The following is a 20,831-nucleotide window of genomic DNA, read 5'->3' on the forward strand; positions in this document are numbered from 1 at the left end:
CCAATAAAAGTGGTATTCTTACATGAAAAAAACAGTAAAAATTCTGGTTTTTGGGTAAGGTTACCAGTCTGTCTTGGTAAAATTACCAATAATTGGTAAAAAAAAGTGAGATGGTAAAGGTACCAACGGACCTTGGTAAAAACGCCGTGAATTTTTTTTCAGTGTGTGTCAGGTAAATCAGGCAAATGCCAGGGAATTTCATTTTCTATAGATTTGGTGGCAACCCTGCGGTTTGAAAGTAACCCAGAGATGTAGCTGCAGGAAAGATGTTAAACGCTCTGGCCGGTGAGCCATGATTTCTGTTGTTAATAAAGTCCAGCGTGGCTCACGGATTCCGGATTGCGGCCTTTTCGCATGACAAATGATACAATTCATTGAATATTTTGATTTGCGAAAAAGACAGAGGTCGGTAGGCATGGTGGGACATTATGAAACAAAGAGAGTCACGGATCAAAGGTTTTTGGACTTAGTGCTTTTTGCATGGCTTGATTTATTTCAGAGGAGGAAAAATAGTGGAAAAGCAATTGCAGTGCCCGGATTCTCTAATACGGACGTACATTGCAGTGGCGTGGCGTGCTTTGCGATATATCGATTGTTATGCCATTTAAACCTATGGAAAAAGATCGATAAACAGGGTATTCGCAGCGAACACCTTAAAAATCGATTCCTTACCATACGTTTAAATGGCAGAACAATCGATACATCGCAATTCACGCCACGGCACTGGTACATTGAAACACACGCTAATAAAATGCTAAATGTTTCCAACAGCGAGGGACGTTATCCAGCCATATTTTCACACACTCAGCAGCTCTGTCGTGCTAAGGAAGAACGCCGTATGACCATTCGAAAGTTACCAAATTTTCTCTGGAAAATATTTATTTTTGAGGAAAGTTACGAACTTTCACCCTTGAACTTTTCAGACACTTCAGGTCGAACTACGAACAAAATTCCCTTGGCAATTTGGACAAAAATGTGCACCAATTCTACCGAAAATTCTCGGTTTAGACTTGGCAATCTCTGAGGGCGCATGCGGCATTTTTCCTCAGCATGGCAGGGATATCAAGCTCGATTATCATCCCGTATAAACCCCCCTGTGCAATCCTCGCAATAGCGTTAGCGCAAATCGTCGGTCCACAGATGAAAAAACCCAAAGTCTCTTCAATATAAACCCCAAATTATGTGAACACACATACATAAAAGAGCCCTGCTTAAATTCGCTTACGCTTTTAACGCCGTAACGACCGCGAAGCTTCGCTTCAGCGACGAAATATTTCCGACACCTGCGGTTGATAACAAAGTAAAGCGGTGCTTTATGGGGTCAGTTTTGTTTCCCGAGTGGGTCCGCGCCCGTGTGTTTTCGCCTGCTCATAAAACGTCGCCCCCTGATGTAAGGGTGTAACTCACTTTTCACGTGAGCCCTGTTTTACATGTAAATCCATGTTTTCTAGGGCTCGCGCGAAAATTACGTCCTTTTGCTAGAGGAGCGACGAGAAATACCGCGAAGTGCAAACTGACCCGGATGGTTTTTACCAACCGGGTCGATTGTTGTATCGTTATCGAATGGTATGATCGATATATAGCATTGTGCAGATAGGGAGTTATCGATCGAGCTCATTCGATATCGATTCAACAATCGACCCGCAGACTGTTAATTGCTGTCTATTTGTCGTCACCTCCTGAATCTCCGGAGCGGTGCCTTTTGGTGTGCTCACATTTAAGGACCAAAGTCAACACTTTTATAGATTAGCGCCGTGGAGTTATGTGACGGGATGGGCATGGAACATGGCATATGGACCGAGTCCAACGGATATGCACAAAGTCACATTATAGAAAGAATGAGAAGGTAGTTATTTAAATTGAACACATGTTTGAAAAAGAGCGTAACTGCCAAGAGGTATAGAATCTAAATTAGTTTGATGAATAGACTTTTTGAAATGTATGATCCCTACCAGTGGCGTGGAGTGCTTTGCGATGTATTGATTGATCTGACATTTAAACTGATGGAAAAGTATCGATAAACAGGGTGTTCGCAGCGGACGCCTCAGTAATCGATTCTTTACCGTAGCTTCAACTTAGGGAATATCGATAATCGACCATTCACGCCACGGCACTGATCCCTACACATTTGAGGACTGTAACAATAGCGTATGTGAAAAATTACCTTTTCGAAACACGCTTAAAAAACTGTTTTGTTCACACAAAACTTTAATATGTTTGGCTCTGGCATAATGTACAGATCTCGAAGATCACATCTCAAGTATTTTCTCAAAATTTTCTCGATGCCAAAACAGTGTTTTGAATGTGTTTCGAAAAGGTAATTTTTCACATCCGCTATTGTTACAGATAAGTCCTCATTTATTTTTGATTTAAGTCTTAATACGTTTCCTGTGTTTATTATGCTTTATCAGTAGGTATCGGAGCTTCCAGAAAACATGAAAAACTTGATTTTCTCGGTGATATCGATGACCAAAAATGTGAAATCACGCATCTCTACTGTGGTGTATCAAAATGTATTGCCTTATTGTATGTTTTCGAAGAGGAACAAGCCAATTTTATCATTTAATTTGAGGAAATTTGACAACTCTCGAATGTTCATTTGCCGTTTTCCGTAGCACGGCAGTATGCTGCCGTGTTAAGGAAGAACGCCGTTTGAGCATTCGAGAGTTGCCAAATTTCCCTTGATAAAACATGTATTTTTAACAAAATTCATGCATATTTTTCCTGGAATTTCTCAGATATTTTAGATTAAATGCGTACAAAATTGTCCGAAAATTTTGGGGAAAAAATATTTACAACTATCCTAGTGAATTCGGTTTTTATCGAAGGAAACTTGGCAACGCCTGAAGGCTCATACGGCGTTTTTCCGTAGCACGGCAGTATGGGTGTCTTTATTAGATCCCAGGAAGGTCATTATCATCGACCATCGAGGCGCCCTGATTATGAGCTCAACAGGGGGCGCCGGGATGAGCGAGTGTTGGTTCGGAAAGTGTGAATCCCGTGAAGGGGCGCTCAGCAGCGGAGTAAATTGAGTGCAATTACCCTAAACGACCCCATCCACCCACCACCCCATTTCCGCCGGGGTTGGTCGATGTGATGTGCATGCACCGACGAATTAGACTTGCGATTCCGATTCAACTAGTCATCGCTCAGGTGAAGCCTGGCCCTTGTTGCGAATTTCACTCGAAAAGAGACTAATTTCACGCGTTTAAAGTCTCGTTCTGTAGTTTTTTTATGACATCTGGCAACGCCCAAAAGAGTCAGGGTTCGTCGCTCAATGGCGCAATTCTTCGGTAGTTACTGTGAATTAGTTCATCAGGATTTTATTTGTAGGGTTTATTTTTAGGAATGCGAATGAATTAATGGCTAATATGTTCAACCTTGGGGTTCGCCTTCATTCTTATCGTATAGGCAACAAACGCGCCGGGAAACACGAATAGTTATCTATTCTAAAAGTGCACATTTATTTTGCTCCATGAGTTTCAAATGATTTGATCAATTGCATGGAGCTTTGAAAAATGGGCAATTTTTTCATCTGGGTCCTATTTCAGCTTCGGAGTGTCCTTGAGATTCCTTTTCCTCTCCTTCTTTGGGTCCCTAAGTGGGCTACATTTTAAAATTAGGAACTAAAATTTTCATCTCAGTTTAGAAACAACCCATTTGTACCATCAGTTTCCCTACGCACCCGGCCAGATCCCGGCCACCACCATGTAAGGCTCAGGTTTTTTATCGTTTTTTCTTTTAAATTGTTATTGTTTCCGACTGAAAATGACTCAGTTTTGAGTCGAAACGTCTCAGGTTTCATTAATTGTGTATTTTAAGCCTTGTTTCCCGTTTTTTCATCCTTGTTTTTCCACTGTTATCATTGTCCTGGGCCGCTCTTAAAAATTTGTATCTATTTCCCTACGCACAGATGTGTTTTTACAGATGCGCCAGAAATTACAGTTCCGAATTGCAAAATGTAGTCCAGGGTGTCTGCAAGTCCGGAATTTCCGGAAAGTCCGGAAATAGTACCGATTTTTTAAGGAGGGTCCGGAAGTATTGAAAAAGTGCGGAAATTCTGCAAAAAGTCCGGAATTTTTTTCATTTTTGTCTCAATTTGAGCGAGAAATTCAAATTTTTGAAAATTTTCGATTTCGAGGTACTGAATTTTTTGGGAATGTACTGTAAAAGTACTGATTTTTGGCCCGCCTGTTTCAGTAGACACCCTGGTAGTCCATATGGACCACATTCTGCAATTAGGAACTGTAAATTCCGACCCGGTTTAATAACAACGTATGTGCCATTAGTTTCCCTATGCATATAAGTGTTTTTCCAGAAGAGCCAGAATTTATAGTTCCAAATTGTAAAGTGCAGTCCGTATAATCTCCTAATTCATAAATCCGGTCCAGTGTACGACGAGCCGGAAATCAATGCGCCGCGTCCTTCATCCCTGCTTCCTCGCCGTCACGCAAACTGCGCCACGTCACACGTCACAACCGTGTCATCCCTTTCGCGAGCACCCCCCCCCCCTCCGTTTACCCCCAAGACCCCGGCAGCACCCCTGATCTAATATTAATATTCGCGAGGTGACTTTCACTCCGACTATTCCTGTCGTATTTGGTTGACATCACCCCCCCCCCCCCCGCCCCTCCGCACTGTTTCTAGTTTTGACCCTTTCTATTCATTTCATCGCCGGAACTACCCCTTTCCGTAACTGGCAATCCGGGTGCGCAGTATGAATGCGGAGTATACGAGGGTGGCCGGAATGAGGTTAAAAGGGACCTGTAAGCGGGGTAGGTAGTCATTAGGCTTTGACCCGGAAAGTTGAGAGCTTTGCGAGTTCTCTCGGGAATAAATTGCGGAATTGATTGCCGATGAAAGGAGTTTTCAACCGCGTTTGCTTTGCAAAAGCTTTTCCTCAACAGTCTTTGCATCAAGCTCCTGGGATTAAGAAAAAGAGTACAATGATCCTACAATATTTCACGAAAACATGCAACTTAAGTAAGATCAATGAATTGGCTCAAGTAGATTATTGTTTTTTCTATGTTTTTTCTAGTTTGAATTCATGCATTGGAAAACGTTAATATCTTGGCTAGCAGTTACTTTCAGTAATTTTTGTTGAAGAAATCGTATTCCTCGCGATAAATTTTGATGAGAAATTACATATCATAATGCTGAAATTCACATTTTGTCTATAGTGGTCCATTCACTGATTGTAATGAGAGCAGAAAACGATTTTTTCGTCCTGTTTTCGAGAGAGATAAGGGAGAGTTCGATAAGGGAGCGTAGAAAATGTTAATGCCGTCATGTCAACTCTGCCGTGTTAAGGATAAATGTCGTATGATAATTCGAGAGCTGCGAAATTTCCCCCGATGAAATGTTTAATTTGGAAGGAATTATGAATATTTTCCCTTGAAACTATCATACATTTTCGATAATAATAAGAACAATATTGTCCGAAAAATTAAAAGAAAAATAATCACAACTTCCCCAGGGAATTGCTATTTTATCAAAGCAAAAGGAGTCGGGTGCTGAAAAGGCATTTCTTGGTTGCAGTGTTTCAGAATCTCCAGTGCTAATTTTTATTTTAGAGAGGAAACCAATGGATGAATTTTCTGAATTCGTTTTCAGCTTCGTAAAATCATAAAAATACTCAGTAAAAGTAAAAGTTACAACAAATTACATTCATTTGCTTTAATTACAATTGATGAAACGTTGGCGGAGTTTTTGAGACTCTGTAACCAAGAAATGCCCTTTCTACACCCAGTGCTTCAATTTGGCAACGCCTGAAGGCTCATACGTTGTCTCTCTTTAGCGCGGCAGCCTGCACTGGTCCATTGTATCATCTTAATTTCGTCCAAAATGTATCTATGCAGTTTTGCTCGGACATGCCTTAAACAGGGGTGAAAATCGTGAATTCGTCAATCTTAAGTCCGACAGTCGCAGAAACCGGCGCACAGTGGAACGAGTTAATAGGAAAGGTCGACGTGATTTCTCGGATAAAAATACAAATTTTGAAATTTATTTCTTCGCAAATTTAGAGTCAATCTGAGAGGTCGGTCGTGAAATTTTTAAGTAAAACTGTAAATTTTGATGTTTAATGCGTCACATTTTAAATTTCAAGGGATGGTTCCAGAAAAATATTTCACAAGGAGGCCAATGAAACCACTGTTAGAACTTCAGAGTCTTGTATAAACGGAGTTGTAAGCGTATAAAGTTTCTAAATTTTGTCCAACTTCGCCTCTGACTCGGTCTAGTTAGAGTACCTATATAAGGAGAGTATGAGCAACTCGAAATATGTAGCTCTTGGGGCCCAAAATTGTAGGTAACCTTTGAAAACGAAAAATGTCACTGTGAATCTTCAGACTTCAATATCAAACGAAAATGAACCAGAAAATACATGAGTAAGCATTCTTCCGCAAAAATGAGTAAGTTTATGCAAAAACAAAGTCAAATACGTGCTTTCTGCTTTACCAACGACAGTTCCCAACAATCGTGATTATAAATCACTCTGGATAATTTGAATTCATGGATTGCCTACCCTTTTGGGTCTAAGAGCTCCATCACATAACCTCAAAATTTTCGACATGTCCACACTCTCCCTATATAGGTACTCTAGGTCCAGTGTGCGGCGCGGCGGCGGAGTGAAGCGCGTTCTGCAGGACGAAAGCGTGGCATCGCGTAGCGTGGGGAATGACAAATAATTTACAAGGATCGTGGACTCTCGATTGCCGTAAGAATCTTACAAAATTCACGAAGTCCCGATCCGGAGCGATGCGATGCCATCGTAAGTCGTGTCCCTCGAATTTGCCTACGTCTACGTCCGTCCGGCCGAGCTGGAACCGCGCAACTTCCGTGGAAACGCCGCGTAGATATGCGGTTATTGCACAGCGCAGATGCGGCTTGAGGATTTCACTCTCGGAGGAACTTCCACTTTCCATCGCATCGCTGTGTTGGGTCGTTTTGCGCGGCTAGCTCCCGGTTTTGCCGGGCCTCGAGATAAAGGACAACCGCGCTGAATAAAAAATGACTTGATTTCAGCCGAAATATCCTAGAATTGTTCCTTTGGAGCTAGTAGAAAAAGACAGGTTGTCGCATTTCAAGGATTTGTTTACTCCGTGACGTAGGCAGGTACAGTATGTCGTCGATATTCCAGCCAAATCCGAAATTATGAAAAACTGACCATCACGCCCTTTTTTTTTTTTTTTTTTTTTTTTTTTTTTTTTTTTTTTTTGGGCTCGGTTAAACTCAAAATATAATTAGAATAGAAAGACTAGCACAAAAACATGCTTCAGTTTGAATACACACAGAATAAACAGAATGACAATTATCGCTACCAGACTGTCAGTGATCTATTCTCTCATTGTTCTAACATAAAGTTTGTGAACCTAGTTGCTGACCCGTCTCGTATATGTGTCGCAGGCAAAAAGTCGAATCAGGCATTTTATCAAATTCCTAGGCAGATACTTAAATTTTCAGAGTTTACTAGGTTTTTTACGTTTTCACAAAGACCTTTCTAATTTTCAATATTTTGAGACAAAAAATTCGTTAAAGTACCAACTATCAAATTATTTTCCGTTTAAAAATGCTCCTCATAATTCTTCATCCGTCCAAATTGTGAAAACTTTTTATTTTACAAAATGCTGAATATTTTGACATAAATTCGCATCGAAGGACTAGAAAAAGCGTACTTATGATCGTATGGAACAAGCCTTTATAGGGAATTCTTTTCCATATGGTCAGAGAATTATTTCGTCTGCAGTCAGCAAAATGATCAGAATTTCAGTCTAAATAAGAATATTTAACTATTTGTCTAGGCATTTAACAAAATGTCTGACTTGACTATTTGCCTGCGACATATGAACCATTAAGAATTATATTCAACGGGGTCGGTAGAAAAATCCATATCTTAACAATGATATCTATCGGTGGATATCGCTGCACGATTCGACAAGCCGGACGTTGGAAGGCTTGAAAGTGTATATCTGACATCCATGTGAAGGAGCCCGGATCCGGTGGTATTTATATTCTGGTCCTCTAATTTAGAGGAATAAAGATCAATTCACTTTCAACTGATGCGCCTTGTCATGGGCAGTTAGTAAATGGATTTTGAAGAGCCGATCGGGGTTATTAGAGAAGCACCGTCGTATTACACTGACACTTATGCGATCGATTCACGGGTTTGTCGATCGATTCACGAGTTCGTCGATCGACTCACGGGCTCGTCGATCGATTCACGTTTTCATTTTTCGATCGTTTCACAGGTTTGTCGATCGAACCGGTGTCGATCGATTCACGTTTTCATTTTTCGATCGATTCAAGGGTTTGTCAATCGATTTACGGATTTGTCGATCGATTCATAGGCTTGTCGATCGAAGCGGTGTCGATCGATTCACGTTTTCATTTTTCGATCGATTCATGTCGATCGAATCGACACCGGGTTTTTTAATAATTTGTCGATCGAATCAGTGTCAATCGATTCACGTTCTCATTTTTCGGTCGATTCATCGAATCCATACCCTCCCCAATAGCATTGGTTAAATGTCGTAATATTTATAATTTAACTTTTGTATGGTCTAAGTCAAAAATATTTGTTAATATCTCATTCAAAAGTTGATTTTTCAGTAAAATTTTGAAGAGGAAACAAATGTTGTTCATTTCTTGTCCAGAACTTATCCGATGGCCCATGCGATCCAATCCTGAATTAAGGGATGAATTTCAGACTTTTTTTATGTCCTCGTCGTGAGCTTACTGAAATTTTACATTTTCAGAAATGTCACATTTCTGTGTGTCTCTCACGAGCAACAAACGGCGATCTGCCAAAGCATTTGACAAAATACCTGATTCGACTATTAGCCTACGACAAGGATAGATTCCTTCTGCATAAATGCGTCCATTGGAAAGCATGAAGACCCAATAAAAAGGCGGAACGAGCTCTTGACTTTTATCGCCGGAGGTACGTCAAAGTTCAAGCACGCTCGAGCACGTAAAGCGTAGGCTCCAGCCCCTCGATCGTTGAATCGATATCGAATGAACTCGATCGATAACTCCCTATCTGCTCAATGCTATATATCGATTATTGTCGATTGATATCGATTCTACATTTGACTCGCAGAAAGGATTAAGTCATAAAGCGGCGGAAAAACAAGACGAGAATGCGCGCCGGGCGATCGATATCTGGACCCGATAACCAGCGCCGTGCTAAGGCAAAACGGCGTATGGACCCGCAGGAGTTGCCAAATCGTCTTTAATGAAATACGAATTTACTGGAAAAGTTTTGAATATTTGTCTTCAAATTTTCAGCCAGTTTTGTTCGCAATCCCGTCTAAAATATCTGAAAATTTCAAGGGGAAATATGTGTATCTTGCTTCAAAAATACGTACTTTATCCGGGAAAATTTGGCAACTCTCGAAGGTTCTTACGGCGTTTTCCCATAACAAGGCAGATCGGTGAGGTGTGCATATAAGTTATCGATATTTCTCCATTTGAAGCCATGGTAAAGAATCGAATATTAAGGTAAGTCCCGAAAGTCGATCTTTTCCTTTATATTCCCATAGCAGATGCATCGATTCATCGCAAATCGAGACGCGATAATCGTGCTGCAGCCCGGACGGCGGCACGGCGCAGTGGCGCGGCGGTAGGAAAAGTAAAAGTTGCGAGTCCAAGCGGGGGGTCAGAGTTCAGGTTTTGAATAAGCGACCGTCGCCGAATTCGGTGACTCCGATTTTTAAAAGGGCCTAATTGGTCCGCGTCGGTTCCTAGGAAACAATGCGCGGGGGTCGGCGCTGTAGCGTCCAGTGGTGTGACGTGCTTTGCGATATATCGCATCGATTTATCTGCCATTTAAACGTATGGAAATATATCGATGAACCGAGTGATTGCAACGGACACCTCAGTGATCGATTCCTTACAGTAGCTTTAAATGGGGAAATATCGATAATCGATCATTCACGCCTCGCCACTGCACGAAAAATCGCCGCGTCGCAAGAGCCCGAACCTACTGATATGCGTTGCCGTTCAATCGTAAAGTTGCATCGGAGAATGTGCAAGAATATTGTATTGCTGAATTAAGGAATCGTTTTTAGCAGAAAGGACCCAACGCGCATTTTGCCGTTTTGTGAAAATCGAGTGGAAAGATTAGCGCTCCCGTTTTTTTTGAAATCACTCGAAACAACCGCGAGGTTTTGCTTTCTATCACCTGAAAATGATTTAATGACTCAAGCTGATTTTGATGTTAGGGACCGTCCCTAAATTAAGTGACGCACTTTTTCGGAATTTCTGACCCCCTCCCCATTTGTAACGCTTGAATGACGTATAGGTTCTTATCCTTCAACACCTAAAAAAAATGGAGTAACCTTCTCCTCAATCCCCTTTCCCCCTGTTTTTTCCAGTAATTTACGTCCATGCGTTTTTTCGGAACGGGAGTTTTGGTCCACATGCCTGTTGAGACCCAAAGTTAATTGGCCCACATGTAAATACAAACGACAATTGCTCACGACGTTTTTGGATGAAAATATATAATGTCTTGGAAGAATGAGGGTTTGCTTGTTTTTTTTGTTTTTTTTTTGGTCTGTTTGGTCCAACGGAGAATAATATATAGTTGAGAGTTTTGGTAAAAATGGGGGGAGCGTCAATTCCATGAGACAAAATTCACTAAAACTCTCTACACCTCTTTGGTGGAACAGGACTTAATTATCTTTCAAGAAATTCCCACCTTGTTATACCTGAACCGGATGAACCCCTATATTTGCCTTAGCTAAAGGCTCTTAGATTGTTCCTGTGTACGATAAGTATCTTGATTTATTTTGCGAGGAAAGATCTGTACTTTTAAAGGATGCCTGTCATTCTTAATACGTTCAAGTTCGTATAATATTGTGCAACAACTCTGTTGTGAAATAGTTGCTTCAGGCGCCGCCGCACGGCGGGTGGGTGGCCAGCGCGAGAGGCTCACTGGCGCCTACAAACCTAAATGGATACTTCAAGCATTGTGCAATGCGTGAAGTATCCACTTAGGTTTGTAGGCGCCAGTGAGCCTCTCGCGCTGGCAGCACGCCGCTCCGCTCTGTTAGGCTTTAATATTTATACTCGCATAGTCAGCGTTTTTTAACTCATGATTTTGAAATGTTAGCACACTCTGCATTGATTATTCCCATTTAAAATGATGGAAAAAATACGTATCAATTTATTAAAGGAGAATAGTAATTATAATGTGTGTTTTTCAAATATTGGTGGTTCCGTGTCAAATTTAATGATTTCCAAAGCATTTTAATTTTTTCTTTTACATTTTGTGCTTTTATTGTGCTGCAGCGAGGTGTATGTGCAACGGAACGCTCAAAATTTGACGTATTTGACTCAAAAAGATCGATGTACATATAGTCCAGGCAATAGAGGATTTTTGAGGGAAAGTTTAGTCGAACTAGCAATTATGGGCTAACTTTATGTTTTTTGGGTCGTAGAATCCGAATTTCGACTTGCCTGACAGATCCGACCCTCCCCCCGGCCGCCATTTTGAAAAAACGACTGAAATTTACGGTTTTTCCCCATTTTTCGCTCATAATTTTTTTTCTGTTCCAAATATCGAAAATTCCGCCACTGCTGTCGAAAGACGATGACATTTGCAAGAGATTGGTATATACATATGTACACTTAACGTGAAAATCGCGAGAATGGGAGCGCGAAGAAGACAGCGGGAGATATCGATCTTGCGCCATTAGATACGAGGGTCATCTAAAAAGTAAGGTTTCCTACCTTGTATCTTCCGAGCGAAAAGAGATAAATCAAATCGGTCAAAAAGCACATATCAGACATACTCTGCGCTTTAAAACAAGCTCAAGTTTTGAAAATCGGTCAAAGGATTCGCGAGTAAACCTAATTTTACTGAGACAACCTCCTGTCACCGCGTGCCCACCTCCGGGGTCAGGAGGCATGGAGAGTCGATTATTGAAGACTCGGGTTATCGCCTCTATACATCACATCAGCAAGGAATTTTACAGTTTTCATTGAGTAGGCCTTACCTTACTTTTTGACGTAGTCTCCACATCTTTTTTGACATTTCTGGTATCATTACAGCAGCTTCTTGATGCCTTCCGCGTAGAAGCTTTCGCCTTGACTCCAAAACCAGTCATTGACAGCGATCTGCACTTCCAAATCAGTTGCTTTGCGTAGAAAAATTTTCCCCTAATCCTTCAAACTCTCTTACTTTAGCTTCATGTGACTTTCATTTGTTCCCGAGCGGAAAAACTTCCACGATGGAAGCGATTTTCAACTGATTCAGAGGTACAGATAGCCGTCAATGACTGGTTTCAGACTCAAAGCGAAAGCTTCTATACGCGGAGGGCATCAAGAAGCTGCTGTAATGATACCAGAAATGTCAAAAAAGATGTGGAGACTACGTCAAAAAGTAAGGTAAGGCCTACTCAATGAAAACTTTAAAATTCCTTGTTGATGTGCGATGTATAGAGGCGATAACCCGAGTCTTCAATAATCGACTCTCCGCGCATCCTGACTGCGGAGGTGGGCACGCGGCGATAGGAGGTTGTCTCTGTAAAATTAAGTTTACTCGCGAATCCTTTGACCGATTTTCAAAAACTTGAGCTTGTTTTAAAGCTTAGAGTGTGTCTGATATGTGCTTTTTGACCGATTTGATTTATCTCTTTTCGCTCGGAAGATACAAGGTAGGGAACCTTACTTTTTGGATGACCCTCGTACTTAACACCCTTTATCCCTGCAACCCTTTACGTGTAAGTCATATTAAACAAGCGGTTATTTCAATGTATTATTTTATTAATCCCATTACATAAATGACTGGTTACGGATTTAGACAAAATCAAAAATATTTTCAAAATGTGGACATGTTTGATTAGTAAGTGAGTTAGTCCAATCGTGGGCGTTTGGTAGCTCGGTGCAACGAAGTTCTAACTTTTGGTGACGGACAGGTGCCTGGACGGATGGGCCTGGTTCTCCTCCATAGACATCACGGCCGGCGTTGATCTCCGACTCTAACACAGTATCCGGAATATGAAGCTAGAAGTCAGACGAAAAAAAAAGAAAAGAAAAGGGGAAAAAAAGGAACCTAAATTGATGGAAGTTTAAAATTTCGCATCACTAATCCCAAATAGAAAAAGCATTCTGGTTTCCTGTATCTAGCAGTTTGGTGTTCATATATGGTGTGTATTTCTGATATAATCCTTACCGAAATTTCTGGTAATGATTATTAGGAATACATGTCACTGACGAACACCTGATTATTTAATAAAGCTTGCCATGGTATTTTTCCTATGCAAGAAGTTTTTGATAACAAGCGAGCAGTGTAAAAGAAATAGCAAACCTTTAGGTTCATTGTTTATTTCTGAATGTGGGCTTTCTGGAAGGTCTTGAACTTCAGTCATGACAGCTTCAAAATCTTCTTCTGGACTTGACTCGTCGAAAAAGTCATAAGCTTCAACATCATCCTCCTCCTAAGAGTCCGCTAAAGCAATTTCAGGCATGTTTTCGCATGTATCACTGCAGTTGATGCACAATGCTGAGCATTTAAGCCCACATTTCCTGCAACCGCACGCGCCTCGACAACTCGTTTTGCACTTGCAGGATTATCAGAAATACACACCATATATGACTGCTTGATACAGTAAACCAGAATGCTTTTTCTATTTCGGATTAGTGATGCGAAAATTTTAATCTTCCTTTAATTTAGGTTCCTTTTTTCCCCCTTTTCTTTCCTTCCCTTTTCTTTCCTTTCCTTTCCTTTTCTTTTTTTTTCGTCTGACTTCTAGCTTCATATTCTGAATACTGTGTTAGAGTCGGAGATCAACGCCGGCCGTCATGTCTAGGGAGGGGAACCAGGCCCATCCACCTGTCCGTCACCAAAAGTTAGAACTTTGTTGCACCGAGCTGCCAAACGCCCTTGGAGTAACTCACTTACTTATCAAACATGTCCACATTTTGAAAATATTTTTGATTTTGTCTAAATCCGTAATCAGTCATTTATGTAATGGGATTAATACAATAATACATTGAAATAACTGCTTGTTTAATATGACTTGCACGTAAAGGGTTGCAGGGATGCAGGGTGCTAAGTATCTAATGGCGCAAGATCGATATCTCCCGCTGCCTTCTTCGCGCTCCCATTCTCGCGATTTTCACGTTAAGTGTACATATGTATATACCAATCTCTTGCAAATTTCATCGTCTTTCGACAGAAGTGGCGGGATTTTCGATATTTGGAACAGAAAAAAAAGTTATGAGCGAAAAATGGGGAAAAACCGTAAATTTTAGTCGTTTTTTCAAAATGGCGGCCGGGGGGATGGTCGGATCTGTCAGGCAAGTCGAAATTCGGATTCTACGACCCAAAAAACATAGAGTTTGCCCATAATTTCTAGTTCGACTAAACTTTCCCTCAAACCTCCTATTTTGAGCTCTATTGCCTGGACTAATATGTGTTAAAACTAAAGATTGCGTGCATCTTGGTTTTTTTTCTCTTTTATTCATTTTTGCAGTTTCTGTCGGCACAACTGCGGCTCATTGAGATTAATGTCGCTTGGAAAAGGTTTTATAAATATTTGTCACGTTTTAAAAGTGTAAATGTGTTCAAAATGAAGCTTATTTTACGTGTGAGCGTAAATTACTGGACAAAAAAAGGTGTGCGGACAAAAAATCGTTGACAAAATGTCCTGAAACCGAATCGTCGTATTATTGTTTGAACGTGTATGTCCAAATTCTTCGGGCTGATTGTTGAAATTGATACGCAAAGCGATAGACAAAGAGGACCTGAGGAGTATGGGGCAATCCTATTGGTTGAAATAGACTAAGGGCGAAAATTATGGACTAACTAAAGGGTATCCCGTGAGTTGCCGTCAGTTAGTCTATTACCTACCTACCTACTGCAACCACTCGCTTCCACCAATAGGATCCCTTCATATACTTGTTGTCCTCTTTGGCTATGGTTTGGCCATCAATTTCAACAATCAGCCAGCTGGCCTCTTTCTAGCATGATAAAGTACGTGTAAACACACAGGAATTCTCCTGATTTTCGCCTGGAAACGCAACCTCGGTATGCTACCACGAATCATTTCACCGCGGGCCGTGCAGTCACATTTAGAGAAATGGGAATTGATTTATGAACACTCGCCGATCGGCTTCGGCGGTGATTTATGGGACTCCGCGCGGCGGCGCACACTGGCGGGTAGTCACGCTTTTGCGGCAATAATTCCAAATTGTTGAAATGCTTAACACATGGCTAGTAGTAGTTTGGTATGATCACTTGATTATCGGAAATCATTATTAAAGTTGTAAACACCAACCTCCCCCCCCCCCCTTCAAAACTTTTGAGCAACTCGCACATGAAATGGACTGCAGTAAGTAAATGATGTCGAAACTGTCTTGACTAATACTGTTAAAAATGTGTATAGGAACGAAAATAAGTAACTCATTACCAAATTACAATTTTTTAAAACCATAAATTGTATAGGCATTGGAAGTGAGCCACTTTTTAGATTTTAACTCGAAGTATTTTCTTATTCACTAGAAAAAAAAGTCGCTTGGATCTAGAGTCCAGACTCTTGAAAACAATGACAAGAAAAAATACTCTTGATCCAATCGGATTTTTTGCTCGGGTCAAAAAGAAATCCGCTTAAATCAAGAGGATTGGTTCTCGATTGAAGCAAAAATCCGATTGAATCATGAGTATTTTTTCTTGTCATTGTTTTCATGAGTCTGAACTCTAGATCCAAGCGACTTTTTTTCCCAGTGTTCGATGCACTTGCTTCCATTTGCTTTTAAAGTGAAGAACAAATCGTTTTTTCAATCCTGCAATAACAAGCTTTTTATGTCTGTCACTTACATTCTTGTGTTTGCTTTAAATAAACTTTACCACGTTATATTCTGCAAATAAAGCATTGCATAGATCCGCGTGCAATCGAGCTTCTTTCGAAGGCATAAATCGCCGACTAAATGCCCGGTTTCTTGACCCATGCCATGCCCATCACTAGGAGAAGTCATTGTTTTAAAAGGTTTTTTTGATTCCGTATCGTGTCCATATTCCTTAGATTAGGTCAAAATGAGATAAAATGTCATCGCTGAAAGAGTCGTATCAGAGCGACGCGTCGTGCTGCAGTGCGACGCGCTGAATTTCTCATCTTCCAACTCGCACCTACGCTCACTAAAACCTCTCTAGCGCTCAAACCTGCAGCTATCTGCAAAATCTTTTTTCACCATTCACTCTTCAGACTATTACCTATGAGCCTATATAAGTCTCAAAGTGGAGCTCAGTGGAGCTTTTTTTAAAATGAAATCTAAAACAAACAAAACTCGACATTTTCTCCACCTATGTTCAAGTGTCAATATTGGCACGAATAAGAGATTTTTATGAGCATGTTAATATGTGATTTTGTAGCTTAGACTACGCACTTACAGAGTATAATGTCGGTTTTTGAAAAAAAAAATCTTGCTATTGACTTATAGGCGATGACCACTTTAGAACCAAAAGTAGCTATTTTCTTCGATGCCCGACAAGGGTCTGTTTGAAAATCTTTGAGGGAGGAATAAATAAAATTGATGCTACAACTTGATAGTCTGTAGCATAAGCTACAAAATCATCCAGATACTTTTGCTTTCTGGGTTGGAAAAAAATTTGTCCACCTCCTGAATTTTTTCCGCCCACCCGCCAGTGTGCGGCGTGCGCATGCGCCGGTAATCGCCGACAGGAACCGACGGGCGCTAAACACCGGTGGCAAACACCGCCACCGCACCGCCTGCCCCCTAGATCCTCCACGGTTATCGGTGTCCGGGGCCCGGTCAGCGGGCCAGCTCCGGTCATTAGGTCCAGATCCAGATCCAGATCCAGGTACAATATTGCCGTAAGCTGGGGTTTGTTAACTCGTCTGACAGACTCAAGGACCGCTTGTATAATACGTGACGTTAAATTTCGGATTTCTCAAGCCCTCGTCCCCTCAGTGCATTGCGTATTTTACGAACGACCCCTCGAGTCCTTTTAAGTTGAGTTTCTTCCTCTGGAGCAGATGAAGGAGAAGAGGATGAAACATGAAGAGCCCGGAGACAAATGAGAAAATTATCAAGGAAAGACGATGAAAGAAAAATTGTTCCTCCTTTTTTCCTTTTGAGACGTTGCAGATTTCCTGCATGTCCTACTTTATTTTTTCTTTGAAAAACCAGTTAACGTACACGGAGAAAAAAACCTCGTGCGTGGGACCCGAAGTTTAGGTCATATGGATCTCTGAAGTTTTCTTATTGAGCATCTGAACACTTTAGGTCTAGCTGTCGAGGTTCGGATCACACATCTGAAACTTCAGATCTTACATCTGAAATACTTCAAATGTGAGAACCGAAGTTTTTCGGATGTAAGAGCCGAAGTTTTTCGGATGTGAAAACCGAAGTACTTCAGATGTAAGAACTGAAGTTTCAAAAATGTGTGATCCAAACCTCAGCATCTGAACCTAAATTGTTCAGATGCTCAGTCCGAAAACTTCAGAGATCCATATGACCTTAACTTCGGGTCCCACGCACGAAGTTTTTTTCTCAGTGTAAAAACCACCATCTTCCCATTCCACATTCATGTGAGATCAAAATCTATTTATATTGTTTGAACTCAATTCCAAACAACGACTGATTGAGATTTGTTTTCTGTTTCAGCACGCGAATAACGTGCGGAAATACGCGGAGGAATACGTGCAACGGCGACAGGCGGCCGGCAAGTCGAATCACATAATCGCGGTGCAGGTCCTGAACTTGGCGATGACGAAGTTCCTGCCGGGAGCCAAACCGGGGACGTTCTTCGCCCGGGACAACGTCTCCAACTTCATCTCGTGGTGCCGCAACGGCCTCGGCGTCATCGAGTGCCTCCTCTTCGAGACCGACGACCTCATCCTCCGCAAGAACGAGAAGCATGTCATCCTCTGTCTCCTCGAGGTAATTATCAACCCTCGGATTTTTTCCTAATCAACCCTTCCCAAGTAGCAGAGGTTGCAACAACTTGCAACAAAATCGTTTGATTCTTGCAACTAATACATTGATTTGCAGATTGCCTACTCTCTTCCCCGAAGGAGCCATCATTGTTGGAACTAGTTGCAATTAAGTTGAAACATGTTTCAACTTCAAAGTATTGCTGGTTGCCTATCTTTAGATTTTGAACAACTTTGATGCAGCAATTTTGCAATCTCGACAGGTTGCAACTTTGTCTTCCGATAAGATCGCCGAAAATCGGCACTTATCGGCCAGAAGTTGACCGAAAGTTGCAACTTTGTTGCAACTAGTACCAACATTGTTTCAACTTGTTGCAACTTTTACATTGAGAAATGCTACTTGGGTTACTTTCAGCATTTTCATCGTCTTTTGCTATACTTCTTCCTATCCTCCTTTTGATTCTTCTCTCTTTTTCTCCTCTTCTTCCTCTAGCTCCTGCCTTTGTCTCCTCTTCATCTTCTTTCTCTTCTCTCTTCTTCTCCTCCTCTTCCTCACTCTCTTCTCTTTGTCTTCTCCTCTTCCTCTTCTCTCTTCGTCGCCTTCTCTTCCTCATTCTCTTCTCTCTTCAAATTCTCCTCTTCCTCATTCTCTCCTCTTTGTTTCTCTTTTTTTCTTCTATTTTCCTCTCCTCTCTGCGTCATCATCTCCTCTTTTTCCTCTTCTCCTATTTCATTATTCTCCTCTTTATTGTCTTTTCTTACTTCCTCTTTTTCCTTTCCCTCTTCCTACTCTACTTCTTCTTTTTATCTTTCTCTTTCCTCTCTCCCTTTCATCTCTATATCCTATCTTCTGGTCTCTCCTTCTCTTACCTTGGGGCTTTATCTTTGAAATTGGTAGACAAAGCGATAGACGAAGAAGACAAAAGGGATATGGAAGGATCCCATTGGTGAAAGCGGGTAGTTGCAATGGACAAAGGAGGTATGTGATAGACTAACAAACGGCAACCCACAAGGGACCCTATAATTGGACCGAGTTTAACAGAAAGGAACCAAGCCACATCAGCAATTGCCAAGTTTAACTGGGCAATTAAATTTTTTACGAGAGAACGGTTGTTCGGATTTCTTTGAAAATTTTAAGGAATTTGCTTCGCACCACGGAGAATTTTCACTGAAATTTGCACGAAAATCCACACAACCGTTTTTATGTGAAAAATTAAATTGCCCAATTAAATTTGGCAATAGCTGATGTGGCTTGGTTCCTTTCTGTTCAACGAGGTCCAATAAAGTTAGTCCATCATTTTCTCCCATAGTCTATTGAAACCACCCATTTCAACCAATAGGATCGCTCCATTCTCCCTATGTCTTCTTTGTCTATCACTTTCAACGGTCAGTCCGCTGGAGACTTTTAAAAATAAATGATGCTCCCAAGTTATTCTAAATACCCTGTTTTCTTTTTTAATTCCAGGTCGCTCGGCGGGGGGCGAAACTGGGGATGCCGGCCCCCATGTTGGTGCAGCTGGAGCGGGAGATCGACCGGGAGATCGCCAACGATAAACGAAAACACGGCAACAACTGCCAGTTCGAGTTCACCGTTGACGAGGACGTTGACGATTACAGCGACGATGACCAGCCCATTGAGTACGGACCACAGCCGCAGATCGTCACCAACGACCTCAAGAGCCTCGACGAAATGGTAAGTCTTCTCATCAATTTGAATTTGAAATTCCTGCCAATGAACAATAGCGGGAATTTCAAATTTAGCGGAAAATTGAAGTAAGTGGGAAATTTTGAATATTGGTCTGTTGGGAGGGTAAGTGAATTGAAGGTATGCTTCTTTGCGACACGCTATCCAAAAGCGACGAAACGTTCCGTTCTGTTACGTTTCAGTCTGTGCGTGAAGTTTGAAATAAATGCCGATTTTTTCAATCAATTCTTATTGGTCCAATCGCTCCCGACCAGAAAAAGATTGAATAAATGAGAGTCGGGTATGAAAATCTTTTAATTTTTTTTGGGCTGTTCTTTTGTTGACGCGGGCCTAAGAGAGCGCGATGCGCTCCCTGGGGGTTGGGCCGCGTAGCGGCCATGGGGCGTAGCCCCCTAGTATTCTACTAAGTTCTCAAAAAATTACATTGACTACCTTCATAGAGAAACAATTAAGTATGACAGGAAGCCTGCAACGTCGCAAACGGAGAGACGTAACTTTACACTTTTGCCTTCGCTATTTTATGAAAAGAAATCTAGCAGCGTTGGAAAGATCATACAGCGTTTTTCCTTAGCACGGCCATACGTTTTAGCGTGTAATACATCTCAAATGAGCCAAATTAATTGTGTTTACCATAGCGGTCGTCCGCTCTATCTTCCGGTACATCGATCCGCAAAACAAGTATCCCGCCAGCACGAGTAATAAAAAACACGTTACATTTAATACACAGCGTATCGGGGCGCCGCTATCTCCCTCAATGTAATCGCATCAAAAACATCAGCTCCAACTTTTACGAGTCGGTCGTCTGGCCGACGCGACGCGGGTTGCAGTCTCGTGTAATGGAAGGGGCTATCGAGGAAAAGTTTTCGCGGAGAGGATAGTTTTATCCCGACGAGATCAAAGTTTTGAACTCGGCTCCGAGACACTTTTCTCTTGCAGTCGAGTAATTTGCGATTCCAGGAAGACGCGAGTGAAGTTTTCGGAAGTTTACCTCTTCTGGTCGGATGGGAAAAGGAAATCTTTTCGCGTCTAAGAGCCCGAACGACTCCGTAATTATGAGTTCCGCTCATCTCTGTAAAGGTCGAGATGAGTTGCCAAAAATAGTTTGCAAAATGGAAAATTCCCTTGACTGAGGTATTGATGAAATTCTGCGGGCTGTCTTCTTCTTCTTTTTCTTCCTCTTCTTCTTTCTCTTCTTCTTCTTCTTCATTATTCATTGAGCGATGCATCGA

The 20,831-nt window shown here is 41.5% G+C and overlaps 1 protein-coding gene across 2 annotated transcripts in view; it reads left to right on the forward strand.

Annotated features, from left to right (window-relative positions):
* LOC109037253 (uncharacterized) overlaps positions 1 to 20,831 on the forward strand; it is a 335,208-nt gene that overhangs the window by 256,819 nt on the left and 57,558 nt on the right. For both annotated transcript variants that reach the window (XM_072303873.1, XM_072303872.1), the window contains 2 exons: positions 17,629 to 17,904; positions 19,363 to 19,590. In XM_072303873.1, the coding sequence (XP_072159974.1) occupies positions 17,629 to 17,904; positions 19,363 to 19,590 (504 nt within the window). The remainder of the gene's footprint in view (positions 1 to 17,628; positions 17,905 to 19,362; positions 19,591 to 20,831) is intronic.

This window comes from Bemisia tabaci, chromosome 8, assembly GCF_918797505.1.
Source record: "Bemisia tabaci chromosome 8, PGI_BMITA_v3".
NCBI classification, from domain to species: domain Eukaryota; kingdom Metazoa; phylum Arthropoda; class Insecta; order Hemiptera; family Aleyrodidae; genus Bemisia; species Bemisia tabaci.